General features: G+C 46.0%; 1 protein-coding gene across 9 annotated transcripts in view; it reads right to left on the bottom strand.

Moving 5' to 3' along the window:
- The window catches only part of CNOT2 (CCR4-NOT transcription complex subunit 2), a 1422938-nt gene that overhangs the window by 695127 nt on the left and 702965 nt on the right, over positions 1-24846 (bottom strand). For all 9 annotated transcript variants that reach the window (XM_069628237.1, XM_069628243.1, XM_069628241.1 and 6 more), the window contains 2 exons: positions 4075-4257; positions 2352-2431 (listed from right to left, as the gene is read on the bottom strand). In XM_069628237.1, the coding sequence (XP_069484338.1) occupies positions 2352-2431; positions 4075-4257 (263 nt within the window). The remainder of the gene's footprint in view (positions 1-2351; positions 2432-4074; positions 4258-24846) is intronic.

Raw genomic sequence — 24846 nt, 5'->3', positions numbered from 1 at the left:
CCTCAGGGGCGTTTGTCCTTTCCTCACTTTCCCTCCGTAGCTCAATGTCTCCAGCACTCAGATTCGCTCTAGGCTGGACTACTGAAACAGCCTCTTCCTCAATCTTCCTCCGTCTTCCCTCCGCCCTCTTAGACCAACCCAGAATAGGGCTGCAAGACTTATCCTTGGTCTCAAGCCCAGTGACTGCATCTCTCCAGTCCTAAACGCTCTCCACTGGCTCCCAGTGGCTGCAAGGATCAAATCTAAGACACCTTGCATCATCCACAAGGCTCAACGGAGCCTGGGACCTCTCTACATCCTGCTTTCTCTACTCAAATACCTCCCCGCTAGACTTCTTCCATCCTCTAGCTCCCACTGTCTACAGGTCAGGCGGTTCTCCAAGCAGAGTGGGAAGTAGATCCCTTTCCTCGGCAGGAGCCTCCCTCTGGAATGGCCTCCCTTCCCCCCGCAGACTTGAACCTGATCTTCTTAAGTTCCGGAAACTCCTCATGATGGTCCTTTCCTCCTTCCTTTCTCCTCCTTCTGTGCTAATGTTTACCTGCTGCTGCAACTGGTACCTGGTCCCTTATGAGTCTCCTGTGCCAGGCCCCCTTGACAAAGTCCCCCCCGACCCCCAACCAGCATTCATAATCAGCACTTGCCACACCTTCCTCCACGGCTCCCCTAGCACTTACTCAGTCTGCCTGAGCCCCCTACTCCTGCACTTCTCCCCCTCACTCCAACCCTGCCCCCAATACCGTTCCCACCCTCCCTTGCACTTTGTCGGTGCACTTGCACAGCAAGAATGTCACGTGGCCTAGTACGACCGTCACCATCTTGTTTTTTTAATCCTATGTCCCCCCCAAACCCTCTTTGTCTTCTGGCACCTGGACACACTTCTGTATAGGCACCATACAAATAACCAATAAATAAGTAAATAAATAAATAAATAAATAAATAAATAGAAACTATGGAGGGAAAGTTGTCAAGAGAGAAATCTTTTCCAACAGTTTCCAAATATCGTTACCATATATCCCCTTCCACAAAACCTATTCTGCAGGGTTCAAACTCCGCTTTAGCACTGGGGGGCCCATAATCCTCAATATCAAGTTGGTGCTTAGCTGCATCTCTGCAGGTAGAGCAGCAGGCTCACCCGCTTATTTGTTTTGTTTGACTTGATTTGGCGCTCTGTTCACAGCAATCCTCGCCATTCTTCCTTGCTCACTTGAGTTCAGTGTGAGAGGTAAAACGTTCCAAGTAGACTATAACCTTCACCTACCCGCAGATGCAGGTAGTATCCAATTAGAAGGTACAGTTTCACTCTATAAACTCATGCAGACCCTTTTTCTTGGCTCCGCACATGCGCTCTGGGGCCTGTGCAATTCCCATCGTAAGCAAGGTTTTGATTGATAGTACAGAGAGCCTAGGTGACTATGTGTAGAGCAAGACAGATGTTACGTAGAGCATGGTTGGAGCACATTTTGGAGTGTGCATTTGCGTGAGGGTGTGGTTTACGTCCCAAATAAGTGCCAGATTTCGGGATCTTTTTTTAATACAGTCTACTGTCGGCACCTTAACTTTGATATGCCTCCTAAAATTGATGTTCCAGGACCCCTATATTCTACCAACCAATAGTCTATCTTGTATCCTAACAATAATACTATGTAAACGATTAAAGAGTAATTCGGGCTAACCGCGGTAGGCTCGAAACTTTCTCAGATAAACGTATGAATTCTGTGTCTTCTCAACACAGGCTATCAAAGAAACTAAAAAAATTCATAGATCCACAGTAATGGAATAACGTTATAGGTGAGACTATGATGCACAATGTTGTAAATGTTTTTTAATGTTCTATATGCTTGCTGTTATTAAATATGAGAGCACAATGTGGGCGATTTTGCTAAATGACTGTTTCTGAATACAAGTTTCGATAAACTCTTCAGAAATGCAAAACTTTTCAATGCTCACATACATTTTCTTAGTGCAGGTAGATCTAGTTTATGGGACCAAATCCATTACCAAAGTAATAATCAAGGTGATATTTTCCCTACTGAAGTGGTTGTAGACATTCAGCTGATAGATATGTTAGAACTGTAAAGCTTCATTAATTGGCAGTTCATGAAACACTTTAAATTATGAGTAAAAACAAATGTGTTACAGGTTTCATTTTTTTCAACTGTCAAACAAAATCAAATTATCCTGTTGTGAAAAAAAACAAAAATGTTTTACATTTAGTGAAAGTATTTCATTTTAAAATAATGAAACACATTTTTAAAGAAAAGTAATTTTGTGCTCCATTTAGCCACTAGTTTATCAACTATTCCAAATTCTGCCAATTCTAGTATACATGGACATATCTCAGGTGTCCTTACCTGTTCCATTAAAAATGTTACTAGATAAGGAGTTGTTCATTCCAAATGCCTGATTCCTGTTCATTCCAAATCCTGACATGCTGTTTGTATGCAAAAAAAATAGTTAGGGCGAGGAACAACCATCTCATTTAGGGGGGACAGAAACCCCCCCAAAATATTTGTGTACCCCATTCCCCAATTTAAATGCCGATATTCTTAACTCAAGAATTCAGTGATTCAATAACACGATCTGAAGTCAAATTGGTCAAGAAATCAAGCTCCCTAGTAAAGTGAAGTATTACTTCAATTACGTATGCAAGGCGAGGCTGAACATTATAAAGTTAGGTGCAACGTTTAAAATCCAGACAACAAATTAGCAATGAAGCTACTAAATGATGGAAACAGCAACTCAAACATTTTCCTTTACACATAAAAACAAGATGTATACTGCATTACATTCAACAACTGATCTCAAACCAGGAGTCTAAGTGTAAAAAAATAAATAACTAGAAAAGAAGTGGAACTATGTTCCCCTGCCCCCTTCCACTCCCTCCACCCTGCCCCGCCCAACCCCTTTCACTCCCTCACCCCCTGCCCCCACACTCCCAACTGAAATCTCTTACCTGGGGCCTCCCTTTCCTCCACTCCCCCCATTAAGACAGCCAAAAACTAAATAAAAGAAAATGCATTGAACCGATCACCGACCTTGTCCCACACAGCGTGCAGCTTTATACAGCCACCTACATCCAATCATTCACCAATCACACCTCTTAAAGGACATGCCCACAACTATAGCCACACACCCTACGCCCATTTCCTACACAGACACTGTCTGCAGCAATACATGCTTAATTGCAGAAGACAAAAGCACATCACTGCCAAGCGAAGCTTTGTGGCGGCTCAGAAATGAATGTAATGTCCCAAGCAGTCTATGGAAATAAACAAAAGTCCAGCACCTGCGTGATAGTGCAGTATGATGTGATACAGGACTGGTACCAGCAGCGGCCAAGTTCGTATCCCCAGTAGGGGTAAAGTAATATATAAATGTGTCCTTCCCTGCGATCTGTGAACAGTGTAAGGGAATGATGAATTTGGCTGAAAAGTAAGGGATTGTTATACCCTTTAGTACCTGCCCACTGTGACCTCTATACCAAATGATCATTTGTCAGCTACAAAGTTATTTAGCATGTATTGTTTTTCTTCTAATTGTAAACACAGTTGTGGTCCAAACACTGTGTTGCGTCAGTAACAGAAAAGGAAAAACAAATATCTTGCTTCTACCGATCCATTCATTACATGTTAACCAGATGCAGACAATGATGCCAACTTGTGATAGCACATGGAACAGTTGTAAAATTAACAGCTGTGATTCACAGCGAAACAATATTAGGAACAATGTGTCCAATGCACAGTTGGGCTGGCCCTTTCCTCAAAAACACAAAGTAATGAAAAACAATATGCCAGTGACCTAATAGGATATGATTGCCCACTGCATCCCCCTTTCCTCGACTGGTTATGATCAGGCCCAGTGGAAAGCTTCAAGACACATGGAATTTGATAAATGCACTGCGCTTAATCCCAATTACCATGTTTCACATTTTAAAAAAGGAGCCTAAATCTTTGTAAATTTCAGTAGATACCTTGCTTTACTTAGTTTAATGTGGCAGCCCAGTGAATGCTATCTTAATAGTGCTGACCCAACCCTACAACTTTCCATGCATACAATCCAACGCAATCCACTTACCTGTTCACAGTAAAAGGTTGCCGAGAGGGTTGCTGCTTTGGCATACAAATTATACTAGGCGAACTTCTGTTTGGACTGCCTAACCCTGAACTGCTCATACTGTTCGTCCTGTTTGGTATTCCAATGCTCTGTCCAACCTGTGTGTGATTCATCATATTTCTGGGATTCATTGGTAAAATGCCCCTAAAAAAGAAAGTAATTAATAGAGAATGCATTGTTCTGTGTTTTCATTTGTGAAATTATTATGTGCATCTTAATTGTATTAAATGCAGTTTTCTTTCTCCCTAAATTTGTAAAACTTAATTTGCTAGATACAAGGAAAAATACATGTCAAGGTTATGTGTTTGAGAGCCTGGAATTGTCCTTCGAAATTGTATTTGGACAAGAAGACATGAACACAATGTATACAATGTATATTAATTCAACACTTAAGTTTAAACCGTCGCTAATAGAAAAATGTAGCTCGTAGGCCAAAGAACAGAAAAGGTAAGGTGCAGTAAGATCAGCTCTCAAGCAAAGACCATTGCACTGCTTTTTCTCCAACATGATTTAACAGTCTCAATGCATCAATTCAGACCAGAAATCTTTGACCAGATCCCGGACGGGTCCATTCCAACGATTGGTAGTCAGTATCCATAGCATAGGATTGTCACTGGCATATGTATTATCCATAAGTCATCCTATCCAAACCCATCTCTTATTTCCCGAACTGCATTGTTAGAATCTTTTGTCTTACCTGACTCTTTCTCTTATCCTCTCTTACCCTATAGTCCTTTGTAATAGTAGTGTTAAAAAAACATCTTTGCGCTAATATATTTTCTGTAGAAAGGCGAGCGTCTCGGCAGGCCAAATCAACCAGTGATATCCTGGGCTGGTGGCTGCGCTGTCGTGTAGTTTGCGGCTTCATAGTCTACCCCTAGTGTAAGGAAATCTTGTTTGTCATTTTAAAAAGCACATCTTTCCTTTGAAAATGTTCGACTCTTTCTGAACAAACGACCTACCCAAAAACCTTCGTAACTTCGTCACTGTGTATGCTAGAAACAGAATTTAAGTGTCTACTTGAAGCTAACAACCTCAGCTATCCAATAAATCATAAACCGCATCCCAACTCCTTTTAGTTATTCCACAATCGGGCTTACCGCACGCGGAAAAGTTTGCCGCAAATTTTTCGTTTGGTTGAAATCTATCACGTATGAAAAAGCTGTTCATTGCATCTGACCTCAGAATTAAGTTTTCAACTTGCTAGTTACTCAATAATCATTGCTAGTGTTTGTTTGAAACTATACAAAGCAGCTCCCACTAGTATTGAAACCATTTTAGTGAATTAAATCCATTTTCAGTGTTTTTACCATTCCATTCAAAGCCGAATTCAAAACCATTTTGACAAGTTTGCAATTATTCCTGTTTCTCTCTCTGTGTTTGCTGAGGGGAAATTGGGATTGGTACGATTTGTTGAATTCTGTATTCCTGAAACCTGTTTTCTCTCCTTCCATCTCTTTATATTGCATATTGGGGGGATTGAGTAATGTTGCAAAAAAGCCTGCTTCCTGGTTCAGTGTGACGGGGGGGATTCAAAGAGTGGGGCGTGATATAAGGGTGCATCATTCAGAAATAAAAGAACTTATAGACATAAATAAATAATTAAGGTTCCAGCTGTGCATCACACGCTAGGCATTGACTTAGGTGGAGTGCCGGGTTGAAATCGCTTACATTTCGAATCTCACAGCATTTCCGTTATAGGGTTGCACAAGACTCAGTCCGTGGCTCCTGCCTTTTCTATGTATAACATTCCGCTCTGTTATTATTCAATCATTTGGTTTAAAATTGTTATTTTTAAGGTGACCACTCTCAGATCTTTTTTTACATGCTCTTAATTTTCCAACCAGTTTCTCTTCCCCATCTGGCTGCCTCCGTTGAAAAGCTATGGCTGCTAGGGCTGTACGGAATAGCATATTTAGTATTCGGCCGAAGCCTAATATGAAGCCAAATAGTTGCTTTATTTAATAAATCATATTCCAAACTTCAAAAAACACACTTAAGAACACAAATAAAGCACCATTTTAAATGCATTCTATACTTTTATTTCTCTTCATTGTAATTAAAGTAGCATCTTTATTTAAGTATAAAAGCAAGAAATAAAGCAGATTTAACCAAAATGAAGGGACCAAATGTACAGATTTTTGCATATTCAGTGCCAGTTAAAGTAGGAGGCTTCACAAATGCAAAAGGACTGCCTTTGTGAATCGGATGCATTGCATTCTCTATCCAGTTGCAAAGTCAATGTGGTTGAGTTTCGAAACTTCTTTGCAGCTCACATAGAAATGTATAAAATGGTTCATGTCGGCTCATGCAGGACACAAGTCAAGAGGAAATCTGAAATGCGTGAACTCTATCTCGCGATTCACCCCACCCAAACAAATGCTGCTCACTTTTCACTTATCCTAGCCACTCTTTCTCACCAATACACAAATATATGCAACTTATAATTTCCTGATAAAATATCAGATAATGTTGAACTCAGGACTCAAGTCCTTAAAAAAAAGAAAAGGAGGGACTTACATGCGCAATGGGAGGTGACATAACCCGAACTGAAAGTATCGATGCACATTTCTTTGTTTCTTCCAACTGAAAAAGTGCAGATTGCATATAAACATTTGCCAAAAGAAAAGATGTTCCTGTATTGTTGCAGGCTAAGTATAAAAGATGAGCACCTTTTTTCTCTAAGAATCTGTAACAAAACCTGCCCTAAAGAGCAGATTAGAATATAAGATATTTTTCAGCTGTGTTATAGCAATTTGTCTGGTCTAATTCTATTCAGTTTTGCAAACTGAAGTCTAGATTTGCCTGAGTTCATGTTAGCTTTTTTTCAGCCGGAATTCGGCCGAATATTTACCCGAAGCTGAAGTTCGGTACACCCCTAACGGCTGCTCTCTCATTCTCCTCATATGAATCCTTCCAAAACGAAGGTTTTTTTCTCAAGACCAATCTCTTCACAATTGCTCCCCCATGCATCTATAGCATTTTCACCGATATTTTTTTTCCTTTATCAGCTCGCAACTTAGGGGGGGGGTCATCGTTGACTTCCATTTTATGCATTGCATTTCTACATTTGCTAGTTCATGTCACTTTGAGCTCTTTAACGTTTACAAAATTAATCCATCTCCTACCTTTTCTGCTGTCAAAACATATTCTTGCCTCAGTACGTTGAAGCAACAATGATTATTGCTCCCCTTTCCTTGCTGTTCTGCCTACACTCTTGTTTGCTTCCAACCCATTCCAATATACGTCTCTGGTCCCACTTTACTAACTCAATTTTCTCGCAAGCCTCCAGTTTTGTTTTTAATGGATTATTTTCATACTCCTTTTCTTCTCCCCACCCTCAGTACCATTCTATATACTTACTTGTACACTTGTTTAATGTTCCTTGTTTCTATTGGCCGTTACTCATCCTGATATCTCGTTTTCACTCCTTTGCTCTTCTGATTCCTAAACTCTGGAAAACGCGTCCTTTACCTGCATCTTCTGCTCCTACTCTTGCATCTTTTCTCTTCTTAAACCATATCTTCTTAATGAAATGATTGCTTCATGTTGGTGGTTACATTTTTCATGTTATTAATTTAATATTAGTAAAGAACTTTGACAAAAGCACTATGAATCAAATAAATAATGGTGATAATGTAGGTATTAATGGTTCTACACAGAGCTATTTTGTTTTTGACCTACTTTTGTTTCAGTGAGCCATGGACAAAATGGAAATTTTGATATCCCATGCTCGTTCTGTGACTGCAAAGGCACTCTTAGTTTGGCTTTCAGCACAGTAAATTGGGTTAGGGTCTCACATACATCCAATCTTCCTGAGTGGGAGTATGTCTGTGCTTGTGTGCGTGTCAGACTTCCCACATAGTCCAGATTGGCAGCTCTGCACGCGTTTGTGTACTGCATGGATGAGGATCTATGAGTGAACGAGTAGTAGCAACTTTTCTTTGTGGATAACAAAGAAAGGGTCTTGCACTGACAAAGCTTGTACTTTGCTGACTCTATGGAGGTGAGAGCCAACAGAAAAGCCGTTTTATATGTAAGGTGTTTAAGGCTGGATTTATGCATACGCTCAAATGGGGTCCCATGAGTTGTGCAAGAACCACGTTTGGGTCCCACCCTGGAGGCAGGTTTGAAATGGGAGGGTAGAGTCTCTACTCCTTCCATGAATGCCTTAATGACCGGCACCCTGCTTTGAGAAGCGGTGTACGTGGATACAGCCGCCAGGAGAACCTAAATGGAGTTAAATACTAGCCCGGAGTCTAGTTAGTGGAGCACCCAGATCGGGTTTATGTTCTTTGACTGGCACCATTTTACAAATATTTTCCATTTGTTGAAATAACAGCATCTGGTGTTTGGTTTGCGTGCCTCTTTGAGGAGGTCCATACAGCTTTGAGGAAGTTTTAAAAGACCAAACTCTAGGACTTCAGGAGCGAAGCTGCCAAGTTCATAGACTGAGGTTGTAGGTGGAATGTTGTCCCTCCCTGCTGTGTGAGCATGTTTTTGGGGCACAAGAGTTTGATTGGATCGCACATCGGCAGTTTGGGCAGATGTGGAAACTAAGTTTGTCTTGCCCACATAGGAGCAACTAGGATTAGTGTCACTTGTTCCTGGTGCATCTTGTTCACCAACGTGCTCAGTAGCAGGGTCAGGCTAAAATCATAGGCAAATTTCCCTGATCAGTTCCTCCACAGGGCATTCCCCTTCGATCCGCGTTGGGGAAACCTGGATGCGAAGTCTGGGCATTGTGTGTTTTGACTTGTGGCGAACAAGTCTAATGGGTGGTAACCCCATAGGGCGAAGATATTGTTTAATAGATCTTTGTCGAGTTGCCACTCGTGCTCTTCGGGTAGAGGATATCGGTTTAATGAGTCTGCTAGAGAATTGAGTTTCCACTGGAAGATGTTACAATGTTAGAAAAATGCCCTGCTTGAGTGACCACTTCCCAATTTTTTTGTGCTAGCCTGGACAGACTTGGAGAGTGTGTGTGCCCCCCTGCTTGTTTATGTAAAATATGGCAGCAATGCGGTCCGTGAGGACTTGTACTGTTTGACCTGACAGGTGCACTTGAGCACTGCTAGTAGTTCCAAAAGTTTTATGTGATTTTGGGATATGATTTGTGTACACAGGCCATGCGCTGTGTGGTGACGTTAATGGGCCCCCCACCCGGTGAGTGACGCATCTGTTGTGACAACTGCTTGCACTGTCGGGTTGTCGAAAAAGTTTTCCCTTTAACAGGTTTTCCTTTGTCCACAAGCCTAGCACTTGAACTAGGGTTAGCGAAACCACCACACAATCTTCCCACTGACCGCTTGCCTGAGACCACTGTTTCGCTAACCACTCTTGAATTGGATGCATGCGCAGGCATGCGTGCGGAACCAGGTAAATGCATGATGCCATCATCCTGAGCAAGTGCATTGCTTTGCTTGGCGACTGGCCAGATACAGAGGTATTTGCAGCAGTATGTTTTGTGTTTTTTTGTTTGATGGAAAGACTAGACCCTCTTCTGTTTTTATGACAGCCCCTAAGAACCGTTTGGGTCTTGCTTGGAACAAGACTTTTTTTTTCTCGTTGATTGAGAATCCCAATTGGAAGAGGAGATTGTTGCTTCTCTGGGTGTTTTGCTTGCAAATTTGTGGGGATTCCCCGGTTATCAGCGAGTCATCCAGATATGGGAACACTGGGATGGATTACGTGCATAGATGCACTGCCACTACCACTAGTATGTTGGTGAATATCCTTGGAGCAGAGGCTATGCTGAAGGGTAGCACCTTGAATTGGTAGTGTTGGTTAGTGATTTTGAAACGCAAGAAACCTCTGTGCGCTGGGAACATTGAAATACGAAAGTATGCATCTTTCAAATCCAAGGTTGCCATGTAGTCCCTCTGCTTTAGCAGCAGGATTACCTCCTGTAGCACCATGTAGACTTTTTGTGGCTTGACATAGGTATTTGCAGGGGGATTGTTAAGTCTTTTTTCGGCGCAAGGAAGTACACTGAACAAATACCCTTGTTTACCTGGTTTTCTGGTACAATTTCTATGGCGTCAAGCGGCACCTTGACCTCTTCCAATAGGATACGTTCTTCCTGTGAAGACTGCCTTCCTCTTGGCAGGTGGTTGGCGTTTGAATCAGTTCTATGCAATCTCCCCCGCCATGGTGGAAAATAGCCACTTGTTCGAGGTGATCCCTCCCATGTGTGGGAAAAGTGTGAAATACGACCTCCTACTGGAGTGGCATGGGAAGGAACCAGTAGTGGGTGGTCATTGCTTAGGAAGGGGGGGGGGGCTGAGCCCCCACTTGAGAAGGAGAATCTGCCCCTACTTCAAGACCTTCTCTGGCCTCTTTGGTAACCCTGTTGTGAAGACTGCCCTTGTGACGAACCCCAGGATGAACTTTGGCCACCTTGATTGTACAAATACAAAGAGGCAGATGCAGATGTTTTGCCCCAGCGGGGGGAAGCTCCTTAAAGTGGGCTGCGAATGTGAAAGGATATCTGGGTTTGCTGTGTTTGGAGGATTACTGGTTAAATCCCTCAATCATCACACCATTTGCAAAGGAAAAATTAAGAGTGCAGCCGGGGCAAAGGCGCAGGAAGACATCCAGGGAGGATCCAGGGCTTCTGAGCAGCTGGCTGGATATCTTTCAATAAAGACGTGGGCAGGCTGCGAAGAATACCTGGACTATGTCTCGCCCAGGTGGGAATGAGCATTATATTTAAAGTTCCATAGTGGAATCTTGCCGACTGCTGTATTTCTGCATAGATGGAATATTGGGGTTATCGCGTTATTTATCCTTTGTGGCGAGTCTGAAGAGACGGTACAACACCATATGTTACCCTGTCCGGCCACCATGCCTCTGAGGAAGCGCTTCCTGAAGCCCCTGTTCTTAAGCCGTGAACGTAGGTCCCTAGTTGGTGCTATGGCAATTTGCCTGGACGCCTCGGATAAGGAGGCTGTGCTTGCCACTAGTTATCTGAGCTGGGGAACAAAAATGTATGTGAGGACGGCTAAGTTGCTGAATAGTGCTATGGGGTAAAGAGATCTTTCTGTACAAGCTGTGGTTATCTGTATAATGTTGACCTGTTTTTATTTGTTTTTTTTGGTAAAGCACTGATTGTGTAATTTTAGTGGAGTAATTATGAGCTAAGCAATTGTGAAGAGGTAACTAAGGTGTTTAACTTTTCTGTGAACTGCTTTTATGACCATCTTGTCGAAATAAAGCAATAAAAGTAAAGTAAAAGTAAGGTAATTTGAAGCCCGTTGGGAGTTTTGTCCTCTAAAATGGCGGGAGTTAGAGCCTCCCCTTTGCCTAGGGATTTCAGTGCATCATATTCCTCTTTTGCACTTTTCAAAGCATCCTCCACCGCTTTGCTAAACAAAGCGTTGGGTTCACTGGGCAGGTTTAGGAGGATTGCCTGGGTTTCAAGTTTGAAGCCTGATTGCCGTAGCCATGCGTGGCATTTAATCAATGAGCCTTCTTCCACGATTCTCCACGCATTGTCTGCTCCGTCCAAGTTGTTTTGAGGATGCAGTTGGCTACTCGTTTCCCTTCTGCGATGGCGAGAGCGAACTGTATTTTGAGGCGTTCTGGAACAGAGTCGATCTGTTGAACAATTTCATCCCACTTGTGACAGTTCTAACTGGCTAATAATGTCGTGTTATTAGCAATTTTAGTTTGGAAGGCTGCAGAGTAAGCTACCTTCCTGGCCAGGGTCTAGATTTTCTTTTTCTCCTGGTCTGGAGGTGCTTCGGCAGAGGCCAGAGGGTTTCCCTCCGTCTTTCTTGCAGTAGTAACTACTAAAGAGTAGGGCTTTAACTGCTCCCTAATGTATAAGGGGTATGATCTGAACATCTTCTCGATGCGCTGGTTGACTGACCTTGTAAAGATTGGGTGCGAGTAGAGAGTGTTGGATACATCTCTGCACAGATTGAAACCGGGGTTAAATTGGGTTGCTGACTTTTTATCCCAGAGAATCCCTTCGACAAAGTCCTTGTCGACTTGGGCTTCTTGTGTGTCTATCTTGAAGTGCTCTGAAGCCTTTAGTAGCAGGTCATTATATTGTAACTGGTTGTCTACTGGTGAGTCTGCCACCGGTGGATCGGTGTGATCTGTGGACTGGGTGACGTTTGCATCCTCATCGTCATAATATTGGTCCATGTCCACTGGGTCTTCGTCGTCTCGGTCTGTGTGAGCCAGGGTCCTGGAAGCCTTGGAAGGTATAGTAGTAAGTGTCTTGCCCTAGGACCTGATGCAAGGTGGAAGCCTGTGTGGAGTCTAGGCAGGCTCTTCTGGCAGTTGGCTGAGTGACTGCTGCCCTGCTCTGAGTGTCTGCTGCCTCGCTCTGTGGTGTTCCCTGAAGATTGGAGGACCTTGTGGTGGTCATCAAAGAAATGAACGAAACAGGACATCCTCCCCATAACGTTATCACATTTCTCTGTTGTCAACTGTGTGGAGCTTGGCAGTGCAGAGAAAGGAGTATAAGTGTAGGATGGGGCTCTGGGGCAGAAGTTTTCTTATTGTGCATAGCCCCTGAGAGAGTGCCCTCCGGTGTACAGAAATCCCTTCTTTTAGTAGCTTGGACCTTTTCCTCCAGGAACGTCGAAGACTTATGGTTTTTTGACATACAGCACTTTAACAGGGTGTCGGGAACATGCTTTTTGATTAATTCCCTCATGTTCAAGCTTTTAGTGCTCTTTTGGGAGGCCGTTGACGTGTCTTTCGACACCTGGTCATCGGCGCTCGTGAACTTTGTAGGTTTAAACACAGTGCCAGAAACAGACTTTACCGTCTGTTTTGGGGCCTGTGGTGTGGTGATCGCGACTGCAATGGCCCAGAGGACAGGGAAAGTTCAGACCTCCGCCTCAACGCCACAAGTGGCCTGCCTGTTGAGGTCGGGGGGCTCACACACACAGGAATGCCATGTATACCGATGGCCTTCAGCGTCACTTAAGACATCGATGGAGGCTCCCTCAATGTCCATGGGGGCCTCGGCCTGCATGGTGGGCCCAGTGTTTGGTCTTGTGGGCCTTTAGGGTTTTAGACCTGGACAGTTTACAAGACTTGCACTGTCCCTTGGCGTGATCGCTGGGGAGACAAACAATGCACACCCGGTGCAAGTCTTTCCAGGGGAACATATTACAGGAAGGGCAACATTTAAAAGGGGTGTTTTCCATGATGTATGGGGGATGGCTCCCTGGCAAAATAGATGGGAGTGAAGGGGAATATGCATTCTCTTAACGAGACTAGAATATGAACCTCCTCCCCATCTCACTACCGTGCAGGGCCAAGGCACGGTGGCGCCTTCAGAGGCTGTAAACAAAGGATTGTCGAGACTGTTGCTGTTGTCGACCATTGAAACTTGTCCTTTAAGCTGTCGCCGAAGGTGTTACGGTAAACAGATAACGAAAGGACAAAAAGAAATACAAGAATTACACCTTTTCTAAATAATGGTGTCAGCCAAGAAGTACCTCGGCGATGTGTCCTACTATGACGGCGAAAAAAAAACTATCTAAGGGACATCACACTAGGGATAGTATTATTCGCATGCCCTGTCGACGTCCCTTTTCGAGTTTCGAAAACAAAAACTAATACTCTGCAGCTACCACTAGATGTCGGCCTATGCATAGCATGCGAATCTAAGCAGATTCCACAAGCCTCTGGAAAAAAAAACAAAAAAAAAAAACAAGTAGTTCTCTGGATACGGTTTGTGCAATGGAAAAGAAGAACAAGTTCCTTTCTTACCTGGTAACGTTCTTTCGATGGGATGGTCCGACGACGTATTCCATATCTATGGCAGGTAATGTCCACAGCTGTGCTGCTTCGGAAAATCTTTGGCGTCCTGCGTCGATGACGTTGATGCGCCGTCGCCGAGGACCTCCTCCGACGGCCGACATCACCCGATGTGATAGTAGGACGCACAACGCCCATAGCCTCAGTTATAGTTTTTTCCCCAGAACGTGTGCCACCAGTATTCTGCCAGTCAGACACACAAGGCCTTGCGGAACGCAAGCTGCAATCGCAAAAGAAATTCTGCAGCGGGGAAGGGAGGGAGCGATCTGGAATACGTCGCCGGACCATCCCATCGAAAGAACGTTACCAGGTAAGAAAGTAACTTGTTCTTCAAGGGGATTGGGTCCTCCGACGTATTCCATATCTATGACAGACTCCCAAAGCAGTACCAGAGCAAGGAGGAGGGAATAATTTAGAATCAAAATTTAGAATTGCCAATCAAATAGCAGAGCAAAGGACCGCCTTGCCAAAGGCCAGATCCTGTCCTCGGATGGAATCGAGGGAATAGTGACGTACAAAAGTATGTACCGAAGCCCAGGTGGCTGCATCACAGATGAGATGTGACGAATAGGAACTCCCCTCTGCAGGGCAGTAGACACAGCCACCCCTCTGGTAGAATGGGCCCGCAAGCCAGCCGGAAAGTCCTTACCCGCCAAGCGGTAAAACTCAGAGATAGCTAAAATAATCAAACGAGACAAAGTCTGTTTCGTCACAGCTTGTCCCAAACGCGTTCCAGCGTAACCAATGAAAAGTTGATCGTCCACTCTGACCCGGGACATGCGTGAAACATAAAAGCTCAATGCTCTCCGAGGATCAAGCCTATGGAGCCTCTCCTCTTCCTTACCAGGATGTGGAGGAGGATAGAACGCCAGAGGAACAACCTTCTTGCTCAAATGAAATTCCGAAACCACCTTCGGAAGAAAAGAAGGACGAACTCTAAGGACAACCCTGTCCTTGTGAAATATAGTGAACGGTGGCTTCACTGAAAGTGCCTGTAACTCACTCACTCTGCGAGCGGAAGTAACCGCAACCAAAAACACAGTTTTCCGAGTTAACAGCCTCAAAGGGCAAGAATGTAAAGGCTCAAACGGAGCACCCATAAGAAACTTAAGAACAAGGTTCAAATCCCAGCCTGGCACCAGAAAAGGTGATGGAGGGAACACATTAGTGAGCCCTTTCAGAAACTGTGAAATTAAAGGAATTTTGAAATGGGAACACTCTTCAGACGAGCGCTTAAATATGGACAGCGCCGCCTGGTAACCTTTAATGGTCCCCACTTGCAAGCCCCTGTAGGCCAAAGAAAGCAAAAAAAAGACAGAACCATGGGAATGTCACATTCAAAAGGATCCACATTCTGAACTCTGCACCAGTCGCAGAACTTTCTCCAACGGCAACGGTACAGAGACTTAGTTGCCGGCCTCCTGGCCGAGAGCAACAACTCCATCACATCTTCACTGAGGTCCCAATCCTATACCTCAACCTTTCAGAAGCCAAGCATGAAGATTGAGGGATTTGACCTCTGGATGGAGAACCTGACCCCCCTCCCGTGAGAGGGGATCATCTCGGTAGGGAAGACGACGTGGAGGGCAGATGGACAAGTCTAGAAGGTCCGGGTACCACGTCCTCCGGGCCCACGCCGGAGCAATGAGGATCATCCGGGAACCGAATCTCCGTAACCTCCGCAGCACTTGCGGGATGACGGGGACTGGAGGAAACGTGTACAGCAGTGGGAATGACCACTCCACCACAAACGCGTCTCCTAAGGCTCCTTTTGGAGGAAATTCCCGCAAGCAAAACCTTTCGCACCTCCGGTTGACACTGGAGGGGAAGAAATCCACTTGAGGGGTCCCCCAAAGGGCGAAGATCTCCAGGAGAATCTCCTGAGCCAGCTCCCACTCGTGAGAGATCGTGCTCTGCCTGCTCAGAGCGTCCGCTGTCACGTTGTCATCTCCAGCCAGATGAACCGCTGAGATCGAAACTTCCTGCTGGATGGCCCAGAACTCGAGCTGCATCGCCTCCCTGCACAGCGGAAGTGACCCTGCCCCCCCCCTTTTTGTTGAAGTAGTGCATGGCCATCGTGTTGTCCGTTAGAATCAGGGCATTCTTTCTGCGCACAGTCGGCAGAAAAGCCTTCAGGGCTAGCCTGACGGCCCTCAGCTCCAACAGATTGATATGGAGTCTGGACTCCAACGGAGACCACCGACCGCTGACTCAACTCGTTGGCATTAGCTCCCCATCCCGTGAGGGGTGCGTCCGTCACGATCTTCACCTCCGGCCAGGGCAGCCAAAATGGGGCCCCCTTCATCAGATTGCCCTTGACAGCCCACCACAGAAGGTCGCGGGCTACCGAGGGCGGCACCTGAACAGGGTCCGACAGCCTGCCGGAGGACTGAGACCACTGGAGCTTAAGTGCCCACTGCAAAGATCTCATCGGCAGACGAGCCTCTGGCACCAGAAGAATGCAGGATGTCATGAGGCCGAGCAGTCTCAAGAACTCGGACGCTGGGAGATTCTGGGAAACTGAAACTTGTGCACCATCTGCTGAATGTGAGGAGCCCTCACCTGAGGAGGAAAACACTGCCCCCAGGACGTGTCGAGCACTGCTACGATGTATTGGAGCCGCTGCTTTGGTGTCAAATGGGACTTCTTTAAATTGATGGAGAAGCCCAGCCTGTGAAGGAAAAGGCAGGTGACGGACAGATGATCCAGGACTTGCTCGAGAGAACTCCCCCTGATCAACCAATCGTCCAGGTAGGGGTAGACATGAATCCCTCCCCCCCCTTTCCTGAGATGCGCTGCCACCACCACCATGGACTTGGTGAAAACCCTCGGGCGGAGGTCAATCCGAACGGCAGGACCTGAAACTGAAAGTGCGAGTGCGAGTCGCCAACCGCGAACCTCAGGTACTTCTTGTGCTTGGGATGGATCGGCACATGGAAGTAAGCATCCATGAGGTTGAGAGACACCAACCAGTCCTGAAGTTGAAGGGCCTGGAGGACTTGAGAGTCACCATCTTGAACTTGTTCTTCCTGAGGAGTTTGTTCAAACGGCGCAAGTCCATGATGGGTCTCAATCCTTCGTCTTTCTTTGAAATCAAAAAATAAGGGGAATACCATCCCTTGTTCCTCTCCGCTACAGGCACCAGTTCTATGGCGCCTTTCTCCAGCAGGGCTTGAATTTCCTGCGCAAGGAGCGGATCCAGACTCTTCAAAGAGATTCCCTGGTGGATTGTCGTGAGGCCTCTGCCGAAAAGGAAGACAGTAGCCGTGGGTTATGATCTCCAGAACCCACACATCCGAAGTAATGGCTTGCCAATCTACAAGATTCGGCGCCAGCCTTCCCCCAACCGGCGAACCATGGGACCTGGCCTCATGACTGAGTGGTAGCGGCTGCTGCGTTGCCTGAGGGCAAAGAGGCAACTGCCAGAGCGGCCTTGGCACCTCGAGTACCTTTGTTTGCACCTCTGGCACTCTGACGATGGCCTATTTGACTGCTAGCTCCTCTCGCTTTACTGAAGGACGAGTAATAGCGAAAGGAACCTCCCCTCCATTGCTGTCCCGTAGGACGAAAAGGCGGAGGTTGGTGAACTGCAGCGCCCAACGATTTCGCTGCAGCTTTGGAGGTCTGAAACCTCTCAAGGCGCTCGTCAGCCTTGCTGCCAAAAAGGTATTCACCGTCAAAAGGCATGTTGAGGAGCCGGGACTGCACATCAGGAGCGAACCCAGACTTCCGCAACCACGCAAACCTGCGCATTACGGTGCTCGCTGCCATGGACTGGCTGACACAATCCGCCAAGTCCAAACCCGACTGAACGGCCTCACACATAGCATCCTTGCCATCCTGAACCATAGCAAGGAAACCATCCTGTTCGTCCTCTTCGGGAATATGATCAGCCGCTAATGCAACACAGTTCCACAGAGTGTGTTTGAAACGAGACAAGGCACATATGGAGTTGGCCGCCTGAAGCGCCATACCCCCCCGAAGAAAACACTTTCTTCGCCCAGCCGTCAAAACATTTGTCGTCCCTATCCGGAGGGATGGTAGGATACGAAGCCTGCTTTGCCAGGGCCGTAGCCGCCTGCACCACCAAACTCTCCGGGGTGGGGTGCCTAGACAAGTAGCAGGGGTCGCTACTGGCTGGACGTTATTTTCACGACAAAGACTTGCCCACTGCTACAAGACTCACTGGAGCAGTCCAAGCCGCCGCCACCCTTCTCTGCAGAGCCATATGAAAAGGCAAAACCGGGTCAGTGGGTGGACTGAGATCAAGAATGTCCGTGAGATCATCCTGAACGAACTCCCCTGGGGGAGCTGGGTAACCCGAGACATAAGGCGCCGATATGAAGAATCGGCATGAGTGCCAGGCTCCGGCCGACAAAACTCCACCTCCAGAGAGGTGTTCAGTCCACTGGCATCAAGCAGCAACTGTCTCAGGTCATCAAACTGGCTATGGCCTGAGATAAGGTCATCCAGAACCGTAACCGGAACCAGGCCGCCATCAGAGCCATCATCACCCTCTGAAATGTACTCCAGGTGGGGAGAGGAAGACCTCTGCGGACCAAAGCAGTGCTGGACCTTAGCCATAGCCTTTCTAGGGGCAAACCCCGTGCCACGGGGCCCCTCCGACACCACCGCCTCGGAAGGCGTCGAAGGCGCCGAACGAGTTGGCGTCGACAGAAAAGGTGTCGACGTCGAGCGAATCGGCGTCGACGTCAGCTGCAGCGCCGCTCGCATCGGCGGCGTCAACACAGTCCTCGAAGCCAGAGCTCCGAGCGTGTCTCTCGACAACCTGGGCGCCGACGGCGTCGACGACCCCCTCGGAGGCGGAGCCTTGAGAGAAATAGTCAACGACCTCAGTGCCACAGGCGTCGACGTCTTCATCGAAGACGGCACAGGATCACGCGGTCTCAAGCGCGTCGAGGACCAGGACCTGGAACGGGCATGGCGAGAACGGCTACCCTTGTCCGAGCAGGACCTCTCCTGCGAGCCGTGCCGACCACCCGAGCCCGAAGGCGTACGGGCGGTGTCTCTCGACCGGTGCCGACCGACCCCACTCGGAGGCGCGGACGGACCGGAGCCCTGCGATTCCAGAATCGCTAGCATCTGCTTCCCGAAGGAAGCCCATTCCTCAGGTGTCGCTTGCATGGAGGGATAAGCGAACCGCCGACGGGCGGAGTCCTCGGAAGAGGTCGGGGAAGGCGACCTATGCCGGCGCTTCCTGGAATGCCTCGAAGAGGCGTAGGAGTGGCGAGACAGACTCCTGGAAGGAGATCCACCAGACTTCCGACGATGACGCGGAGAGTCACCCCTCGAGTCATCCGTCGAAAGCCCCGCAGACCTCGACTTCCGGGGCTTAGACAACCGGCCTACCGACAGCTTCTTCTTGCGTTCCCTGCAAGGCCTTTGCCATGAGCGACTTGCAGTCGACAGTCATCCGTATCGTGGGCCTCCCCGAGGCACCATAGGCAGGCGTTGTGCGAGTCGTTGACCGACATCTTGGACCCACAGTCCCCGCAGTTCTTGAAGCCCAGACGCAGGGTCGAAGATGAGAAAGACATCGCCACGAGCAGATCTTCAAAACAACCGAACAGGTTCAACGAACCGAGAATAGAAAACAGCAAACTCCAACGAGTCGAGGCGTACGGAAATTCATGAAGCGAACACGTTCGCGGAAAAAACGGAACTGAGGCTATGGGCGTCGTGTGTCCTACTTATCACATCGGGTGACGTCGGCCGTCAGAGGAGGTCCTCGGGGACGGCACATCGACGCAGACGCCAAAGATTTTCCGAAGCAGCACAGCTGTGGACATTACCTGTCATAGATATGGAATACGTCGGAGGACCCAATCCCCTCGAAAAGGATTGGCTCGACTTTGTGACTATATTAAATGTCAACAATTTGAATCTCCAATTTACGGAAACCCACAGTCGTGAATACCTAATCTTTCTAGATGTACTGGTGAAAACTGATCGTAAAGAAATCAGCACTGAACTTCATCGAAAACCAACGAGTTCTGACATGCCGTTATTTGCAAGTAGCAACCACCCGACTCCATTAAAATGGAGCATACCATACAGTGAGTTTGTCAGGATCCGTCGTAACTACAGCAAACTAGATTGTTTCGATAGAGAATGCAAGATCACAGCTCGGAACTTTGCCAAACAAAGGTACCCTAAGGCAATCATTGAGAGAGCTTATATCAAAGCGAGAAATCTAGATCGAACAGCATTACTCTCCACCAATCGAACATCTGAAAAGATTCAAGAACCTTGTGAGACTAATACTCACATATGGCTCACATGCAAAAACAATAAGGAAAATACACAAACACTGGCATGTCTTAAGAACCGATGAAACTATTTCCATTCATGAGAGAGAAAGAGTCAACATAACCTACAGAAAATCTACCTCCATTAAAGACACACTTGTCAACAGCTTCATGTCCCCGAAGAAAGAATCTTACGCTGTATCCACATGGCTGAATAACAAGAACACTGGGTTCTCCAAATGCACTAAGTGCAAAGCGTGTCAATTTGCTCTGAACAAAACAAACTACACACATCCAATATTAGGGCATAATATTGAGGTGAAAACTAAAATAACATGCAATAAAGAGTTTGTTGTATATATGTACTGCTTTGTTCATGTAACCTTTGGTATGTGGGAAGTACTATTGGCAAGCTGAAATTGAGAATATTACAGCATATGCGGGCCATCAAAAATGTAGATGCTTCCTAGCAAATGGCAATACATTTCAGAGACCAACACCAGAGCAAATTAGACAATTTCAGATTTTTTGGAGTTCACCACATAAAACTCAATCCACGTGGAGGGAATAGTGAGCAGGAATTACGCCAGATGGAGACACGATTTATCCTAGACTGATGAAGAATTGTACACATTCCTTGGGACATAAATCTTCTCTTATGCCTCAGTCTTGATAATGTCTTTAGTCAGCAACATAAGAAAACACTTTTTGTTGATTTTGATATTTGAGCGAGTTTTAACTTTAACTTTTTTTACATTTTATATGTGTGTTGACTTTTTATGGAACAGTGAGAATTGCTTAGCTTTTTAGGTTTGATTTTATTCATCTTGTCCTTTAATATACCCCTGTTTATATTGTCCTAATCCTGGTTTTGACATTACATATTCAATACTGGCCATGAGTACTACTGCATGTGTTTAGTATTGAGCACTTTAGCACAATTTTTCTTTAACAAACTGCCATTTGAAATTTGAATTTCTAAGAAATCATTTATAAAAGCCAACTGATTGCGTGAGGGTTAATGTTCATGATACTAACAGAGCACTTTTGCACTATGCACTTTAGGTTTTCAAGATAAATGGACTGAGTTATGTTTACAGCACTATGCACTTTATAATCTTGAACCTACGAAATACGTAGTGATTGGGAAAATACAGCTCTTCACACTTATACAGTTGGCAAAGAGAAAATCCATCTCGCGCAGTGTGCCATTAATTAATTGTATGATGCCAGCATTTGATTGTAACTCCAGGTTGTGATTGGGAATAATATGCAATTGCACAGCGAGCAGGTTTTATTTTCAAATTATTACAGCAATAATATATTTTAATCATTGTGAAAATGAAAACCTGTTACTACACAATGAACGGCCCTATAAAATAATTGTGATATCTCTAAAAAAGTATTAGCCTTAATGCACTATGCATGGGAATTCACACATCTTAAAATGGCCGCCAGCATTCAACATAGAATGCTCATGGGGTATTAAAAGAGCTGAAATAGAAGGACAAAATGTGTTGGGCGGAATCAGAGATCGAGCCCTTCTGTACTTAAAAGCAGTTAGCAACCTCATTATGTTGCATATGTGAGCAAGCAACGGGAGCGTTGCGAAACGTGTCGTAAGTTTAATGCCTTGAATAAAACTGGATATGGCATAAGAACCTTTGGCGAATGGTGAATTGATTTATTCTTTGGAGATCCATACTGGCGTCCTAACCGCGAAGAGTGGTGTGGCGAAGTCCAATTACTTTTCCCTTTTTTACAATATATATATTTATATATTTTTATACATGATAAATGACTCAACATAATAGTATTTCTGGTGCTTGTATCTGCTTAGAATCACATGCTCAGCGTAGTCTGACATCTAGTGGAAATCACTGAGTGTTACAAAATGTGTTTTCAAAACCGGACGTCGACAGGGGGTGCCAGTAATACTATCCGTAGTGTGACGTGTAGTGTACACATGGTCCTTCACGTGTCAAGGTCCCTCATTGTTTGCTTCTGACATGAGGTTGCATGAAGTGTAGCGCGAGTACAGATGCGCTACAGCAGAAACAGCGATAATCCATTAAACATTTGTGCGCCTTCTACTCCAGTAGGGGAGGAAATGTAAGCACATGTGAATCTAAGCAGATACAATCACCAGAAGACATGCATTACTCACCGTAATAGCATTTCTGATGATTGTATCTTCTTAGATTCACATGCTGTGCATATGGTCCGACATCCAGCGGTCACCGCGGAGTATTGCATCTTGCCTTTCGAGGATCGAAAGGGGACATCGGCATATGTGCGTGTCACTACACGTCACAATAGGGATAGTGTTACAGACACGCCTATGCCGACGTCCCCTTTCGATCCTCGAAAGTCAAGATGCAATACTCTGCGGTTACCACTGGATATCGGACCATATGCACATCATGTGATGCTAAGCAAATTAACTAGCATCAGAAATACAATTACGGTGAGTAATGTATCCCTTCTGGAGCGTGTTGATCTGCTTGGATCACATGCACTGCATAGATTAGTGAGCAGTGTCTGGAGAAGGAGGTAGGAAGTGAGAAGGGACAGCAGCAAAGATGTTTTAGAACCGCTTGTCACACCTGTGAATCTGCTTTAGAGTGTGTTGATGCAGTACTGTTGTGTGAACGTATGAATAGAACTTTATGTAACAGCTTTGCAAATGGCTTCTAGCAGGACGTTTGCAATGAACGCGAAGGTAGCTCCTGTAACTCTGGTAGAGTGAGCCCTGAAAAGGTAAGACTTTCTTGGATAGGGAATAGAGCTGTATGCACTTGACCATCCACCTGGAGATGGCATCTTTGATATGCGATTGCCTTCTCTTCCAGGTGCTATGGAAATAAAGAGTTAGTCTGTTACCTTAGAGGTTTAGTTTTGTTCACACAGTACAAGACCGCCCTCCGTACATCCACTGTATGGAGGCTTATTTCTGCTGAATTAGACGGATTTTGAAAGAAGTTAGCAAGTTCTATAGATTGATTTCCATGGAACTTTGAAATTAACCTAGGATGCATCCTGAAGACAACCTTGTCTTTGGTGTATAAAGCTCACTGACTTGTCTTATGGAGGAGATGGCTACTAGGAATGCTGTTTTGTAAGGCAGATGTTTTAGGCTGGCCTTGTGCATAGGCTGAAAGGGTTGACCCATGAGCTTGGAGATCACCACACTGAGATACCAACCCAGGAAATTTGGGGGTGCAGCTGTCATGATCACTGTTCCCAAGGAGTCAGGACCAGCCCAAAGTCCTTGGGAGCAGGCCCCCAACCCTAATCCTAGGCACCAGCCGGTCCCTAATGGGACCTTTTGGACCCTGTCCTGGCGCCGGTGGCACCAGGCTCATCAAAACCATCGGTCCCGGCACTGGAAGCGCCGGGCTCATAATTGGTGTTAAAGTGCTTGGGTGGACTTACCTGCAGCAGACCATGCTGCTTACTTACCAGCCACTTAGAAGCCCTCTGTGAACAGGAACTACTTTCTTACCTGGGTGGGGCAGCTCCACTCCCTGGATACAGCACTGGAACTCTTCTGGAAACTGGAACTCTTTTCTTACCTAGGCGGGGCCGTGGAAGAAGACGCCTCATCACTCCAAGGCTATTTAAACCACACCCGATAGATGAAACGTGCTTCGCGTTATTCTGCATCTGCAGCAGAACTCTCACCGAGTCTGTTCCAGCCTTTCCTCTTTCGATCCTGAACCTGCAAGAATTATACTTACCATTCCTGTATCCAGTCAACATCAGCACCTGCGAAAGACAAGAAACAACAGGTTAGCAAGACAAACTCTACACACAGTGCTTTCTCACCTGATCCATCAGCAGCGGCCGTGTCTTCACGCTGCACCTTCGCCTGCAAAGACAAAAGCATTGTTATACTTACCGGCACGCCGTGAATTCCGGATTTCTTCATTCTGCATCGCCGCCTGAGAAGACAAAGTATAGTTAAAACTTACTAGCATTCCGCTGACTCCGGCGCTGCAAACCAACATCTGAAAGACAAAAGAAAAAGACATTAAGCAGGTATTTACTCACGCCCATCACGCTTGTCGCAATAAAACGCCTGCGAATACTCTGGCGTCTCTAACACAAACTAAGCTGCAAGGAAAGAGACAGTTAGAGCGCTTGCCATACTTACGAATTTCCGGGCGCTTCACTCCATCTTCCATCCCAAGAGTCCTGCAACATATAAGGGAAAAGCATTATACAGAGTCTTCAATATTAACGTGCCACGCATTTAAAGACTATAAAGACAAAAGGTGTCCAGAAACTCACCGCTCGTGCAGATAACGACGGTAACCATCCTCTGAATTCAAGAGGCCAATGTTTCACCAGTGAAGGAACTGGCAACGGCACCCTGCACCAGACGCAGATGGAGAGCCCAGCATTCACCTATCTAAGGTGAGCACGTTGACCTGGGGGGGGGAGGGGGCTCTACAGAAAAGCTGGAAAGAGAGAGAGAGAGAGAGGGACATTCAACAACCCAGGCCATTAACCCCCATATTCTTTCACCTGCAGAAACCTCACTCTTCGAGTTCGACACACAGTGCGAAGAGGTTCGACCCCAGAAGCCAATCGAGTCCTGCACGTCACTTTGAGTCACAGACACCTTCCTGCCAAGACCCGCGCCTCCGTGGGAATCAGGTGAGCGTTACAGAAC

This window comes from Ambystoma mexicanum, chromosome 12 (assembly GCF_040938575.1).
Source record: "Ambystoma mexicanum isolate Mex_15411 chromosome 12, UKY_AmexF1_1, whole genome shotgun sequence".
Taxonomy (NCBI): Eukaryota; Metazoa; Chordata; class Amphibia; order Caudata; family Ambystomatidae; genus Ambystoma; species Ambystoma mexicanum.
This window is presented reverse-complemented; position numbering and strand designations above follow the sequence as displayed.